Below are 4,854 nucleotides of genomic sequence, written 5' to 3'. Positions count from 1 at the left end.
CGCTATTCTCCTGCCTCAGCCTCCCGAGTAGCTGGGACTACAGGCGCCCGCCACCTCGCCCGGCTAGTTTTTTGTATTTTTTTTAGTAGAGACGGGGTTTCACTGTGTTAGCCAGGATGGTCTCGATCTCCTGACTTCGTGATCCACCCGTCTCGGCCTCCCAAAGAGCTGGGATTACAGGCTTGAGCCACCGCGCCTGGCCACACATCCAATTTCTTTAGTAAAGTTGGAGAATTAATGGCATAGAGTTTTTTTCCTTGGGTATTAAAATTTACTTTTAAAAGTTTTGTGTTAACAGATATTATTTCTAATATTTATAAAAATAAAAATAAAAATCTTTAAATAGAAAACTATAATCCAATTTATAAATAATAACATGAATAAGTCAAGTTTAGGTCAGTTCCACACATGAACTAAGCTGATTCCAGTAGTTTCAGCAATTATGTAATATGAAATTCCTACCTTATGGTAACATGCATAAAACCACCAATCATATATTTTATAAAGTTGGTATCAATATTAAATCTTATCTAGCAAACAACCAGCCGCCTACCCTTCAGATTCTTCAGTCTTTTCTCCACCATTATGAGTAGTACAATTTTCACTTTCTGAAGAACAATTCCTTGTAGAAGCTATACTATGTCTTCCTTAAATACAGAAACAAACACATACAAAAAAAAAGGGTGGGGGTTAGTGTTTCTAGCTGAGAATGGGTTTTTATTTATTGAATGGTAATACTGTAAATGCATGGTTTCCAAGGCTAAAGATGGTACTTACCAGGGTGGCATTTTCCTTTAGTATTTCTAAAGATATATGGAAGAAACAGTACACAAAAATGAATCACAAATTGCTACTGTTAGAACGAGAATTTCAAAAACTACTAATGTGGTGTGTACAAACGGGATCAAATGTTCAAAAGCCAACAGCATAGTTTTCTCTTTCTGAAGCAAATTTTTACATCAATACTCTGCCGCTGCTGAGATTAAAATAACTCGCTACACTCAGAGGATTTCCAGAACCAGTTATTATTTCCAATGTAATTGCAGAAAACATCTTTTACCCCACTACTGTGTCAGTTGAAGCTCTTGTTGACTATAATAAAGAGTGGCTGTAGGCTCAGCACAGTAGCATGTACGTGTAGTTCCAGCTGCTCAGGAGGCTGCGGCAAGAGGATTGCTTAAGCTCAGGAGTTCAAGAGCAGCCTGAGCAACACAGTGCAACCTCCATCTCCAAAAACAAAACGAGTAGCTGTAAAAAAACAAACAAACAAAAAAAAAAAACAACAACAAAAAAACATAACATGAGAGACAAGCAAGAGTCTCTCAGGAAAGAGGAATATTAAGTAAAGGGCACAGGGCAAACCCCTCTAAAAGAAAGTAAAAGAATATTTGTAGTAAAAAAAAAAAAATACATGAAATTAGCCAGGCCAGTAGATTAGAGTAGAACATTCTGACACAGTAAAGTGGGTTTTTTGGTGATTGTATCTGACCGATAGTTTAACACTTAAAAATTTATTTTTTAAAATGTTTAAATTTTTTTACAGACAGTGTCTTGCTCAGACACCTAGGCCGAAGTGCAGTGGCTTGATCATAGCTCACTGTAACCTTGACCTCCTGGGCGTAAGCAAGCCTCTCACCTCAGCCTTCTGAGTAGCTAGGATCACAGGTGTGCACCATCACACCCAGCTAATTTTTATTTTTTTTTTTTTGTAGAGACAGGGTCTTGCTATGTTGCCCAGGCTGGTCTTGAAATCCTGGCCTCAAGTGATCCTTCCACCTTGGCCTCCTAAAGTGCTAAGATTACAGTTGTGAGCCACTGCATCTGGCCCTAAAACTTTTTTTTAAAAAGTAGCAAAGATAAACATAATTTTAAAAATTCAGGCCAGGTGCAGTGGCTCACATCTGTAATCCCAGCACTTTGGGAGGCTGAGGCGGATGGATGGCCTGAGCTCAGGAGCTCCAGACCAGCCTGGGCAACACAGCAAAACCCCATCTCTACAAAAAATACAAAAATTAGCCAAGCATGGTGGTGCACACCTCTAGTCCCAGCTACTTGGGAGGCTGAGGCAGGAGGATCTCTTGAGCCTGGGAGATGGAGGTTGCAGTGAGCTGAGATGGTGCCACGGTACTCCAGCCTGGGCAACAGAACAAGACCTTGTCTCAGAAAGAAAAAACAACAAAATTCAGGAAGATACAAATATGAATACATTTCTCTATTAATGTTTATATTAGCCTTTAAACAAAGAAAGAAAAGTTGATTGGAATATATAATCTTCTGCAGAATTATCATAAGGACAAGTACTACATTTTAGTTTAAAACCTTACCTGTTTTGGAAACTGCATCATGACCAACTGGAGTCTCCTGAAATTCTCCATGTATGTCAAGAAGTGAGGATTTGATATATGTGGCTAAAGTTTCAACAGGACTCTCTCCAGCAGCCATGAGGGAATTATACTGGTTGTCAACAGGTGAGCCTCCACTGCTCTTTAATTCATCAAACCTTTTTGCACACTGTCATAATATAAAATGAAAGAAATAGAGGTTTGGGAATTTTTTTTTTTTTTTTTTTTTTTTTGAGACAGAGTCTCACATTGTCGCACAGGCTGGAGTGTAGTGGCGTGATCTTGGCTCACTGCAACCTCTGTCTCCCGGGTTCAAGCAATTCTCCTGCCTCAGCCTCCTGAGTAGCTGAGATTGCAGGTGCCTGCCACCACGTCCAGCAAATTTTTTGGATTTTTGGTAGAGACAAGGTTTCACTATGTTGGTCAGGCTGGTCTTGAACTCCTGACCTCACGATCCACCTGCCTCTGCTTCCCAAAGTGCTGGGATTATAGGCATGAGCTACCATGCCCAGCGGTTTGGGAATTTTTTAAATAAAAAATTGAAAAGATACTTTCTTGCCTTCTATTTGAAGATATTTTTCAATAATTACTTTTTGTAAGTGAGTATTAACCTGTAGAGTAACATCTAAAATATTTGTACACATTTCACTATGCAAAAGTCTCTAACTTCTATTTTTACATTTTAAAATTCAGGGTAGAGTTTTATTTTAATGTGCTTTAACTCAAAGGCATATATATTTATGCTCCTGTAAAACAAGGAAGACCAGGTTGGGTATGGTGGACCATGCCTGTAATCCCAGCACTTTGGGAAGCAGAGGCAGAAAGATCATTTGAGGCCAGGAGTTCAAGACCAGCCTGGGCAACATAATGAGACTCTGAGAGAGACTGTGAGATGCTGAGGTGGGAAGATCACTTAAGTTTGGAAGGTTGAGGCTGCAGTGAGCCGTAATGGCACCACTGTACTCCAGCCTGGGATGATAGAATGAGAGATCCTGCCTCAAAAAAGCAAAAACAACAACAAATATATATATATAATTTATGTAATTTGCATCTAGTCAAATTATATAGCTGTCTATTCAGTGTTAATACATACATTTGGATATGTAAAACTCAAATATTTTTCTCTCTCTCAGTTGGTGTTTCTTTAAATTGATGACCTTTTCTGAACATTTTCAGGAGATATTCTGGGGGGACTGTTATTTACCTCTTTCGGTGTTAATCCAGGCACGAGCCTTGCTATAGTTTCCCAGTTGATAGTCTGAGGGATTCCAACTAATGGATAAAGGATCATGTCCAACACCATTTGGTTATTATTGTTCAGGAAATTGTTGTTTTCTGAATATCCACGACTCATCTTTTGGAACTAGGGATAGGGAAAACAAAAAGCTTTATTTAACTCTGAAATCCAAATGTTTTCAGAACATTATAGATCAGTTATAATTCATTCCTAAGAATTATCTGCTACCATGTAAAGGAAAAATAAAACTGACCTAAAATAAACATAGTATAGCCTAAATCTCTTCACATAAAAGGATTTGAATATTATGCATTGATAAATGGATGTATAAAAATATGGAAATGAATAAATATATGATAAAAAGCATATAATATTTTTAATCTTTTTTTCTTTAGAGACAGAGTCCCCAATTTTACAAGATGAGGTTCAGAGATGTTAAGTAAGTTTTACAAGATCACAGAGCTAAGAAGAGGCAGAGCAAGGATTCAAACCCAGGTAAAAATGATTCTCAATTCCACGCTCTTTCCGTTCCACACAAGAGGTATAGTACCGGCTAAGACAGCAGATTGGAAACAATGGTTTAGGGTCAGTAGGGACAGAGTCTAATATAATTTGAAGTTAGTTATGATTCAGTTAAGTAATTCTGAAACTTTCTGTTTGTGAGGTGTGGGGAGAGGGTTATGATATCAAATAGAAAAAGAAACTATGCATGCAAACATAAAACATTTGAGGAACTTTCTTACATCAATGTGGAAGACATACTTCTTCATTCAAACATTTACTGAGCCATCACTATGTGCCAGGCACTGTGTCTAAAGTTGGAACATTAATTTACAGATGAAAATAATGACGAAAGTTTTAACTAGTTATATCTATGATTCAGCTGACACTGGATTCTGGGTTAGGAATACAATCTCCAAATATAAACTGTTCCTATGGAAAAAAATGATCTATCTTAGGACAAGAAGTACAAAGCAGAGATTCACTGACAGATCAGTACAATAAAAAAAAGCAGCGTACACAGGCGTCTGAAGCTCTGGTTTGAGTTTTGGCTCCACCACCTGCTAGCCAAGGCAAGTCATCCAACTTTGCTGAAATGCAGCAATAAAAGCAGGTGATGGTAATACTTCTGACTGACAGTGTGGAAAGAATTAAAAGAGATTATTTTGTGAAAGCACTTTGAAGATGATAAAAGTACCTCACAAATGAGATGTTGCATAAATAATAGTATTTAGATTGTGCTGAGGCTTATGTGAAATTTTTTTTTTTTTTTTT

General features: G+C 37.7%; 1 protein-coding gene across 2 annotated transcripts; it reads right to left on the bottom strand.

The window, feature by feature from the left end:
* Positions 1 to 350: 350 nt before the first annotated feature.
* On the bottom strand, positions 351 to 4,824 carry LOC116272860 (uncharacterized protein KIAA1841-like). 2 transcript variants are annotated; one of them, XM_031661703.1, is made up of 3 exons: positions 3,547 to 4,818; positions 2,325 to 2,511; positions 351 to 647 (listed from the first exon to the last, which is right to left on the bottom strand). In XM_031661703.1, exons 1-3 carry the CDS (start codon positions 3,694 to 3,696, stop codon positions 550 to 552), a joined length of 435 nt encoding a protein of 144 aa, XP_031517563.1. In that variant the 5' UTR covers positions 3,697 to 4,818; the 3' UTR covers positions 351 to 549. The 2 variants fall into 2 exon arrangements, with proteins under 2 accessions (XP_031517563.1, XP_031517564.1); XM_031661704.1 differs by lacking the exon at positions 351 to 647 and adding an exon at positions 654 to 803 and having other exon boundaries at positions 3,547 to 4,824.
* Positions 4,825 to 4,854: the final 30 nt, after the last annotated feature.

The sequence above is a fragment of the Papio anubis genome, unplaced genomic scaffold, assembly GCF_008728515.1.
Source record: "Papio anubis isolate 15944 unplaced genomic scaffold, Panubis1.0 scaffold2289, whole genome shotgun sequence".
NCBI lineage: Eukaryota > Metazoa > Chordata > Mammalia > Primates > Cercopithecidae > Papio > Papio anubis.
This window is presented reverse-complemented; position numbering and strand designations above follow the sequence as displayed.

Excerpts from the sequence above, each read along its gene's own strand:
- LOC116272860 (XM_031661703.1), bottom strand. The coding sequence starts at position 3,696 with ATGAGTCGTGGATATTCAGAAAACAACAATTTCCTGAACAATAATAAC. Across the intron at positions 2,512-3,546 it reads CTGGATTAACACCGAAAGAG|TGTGCAAAAAGGTTTGATGA; the intron begins GTAAATAACAGT and ends ATATTATGACAG. Across the intron at positions 648-2,324 it reads TGATGCAGTTTCCAAAACAG|GAAGACATAGTATAGCTTCT; the intron begins GTAAGGTTTTAA and ends TCTGTATTTAAG.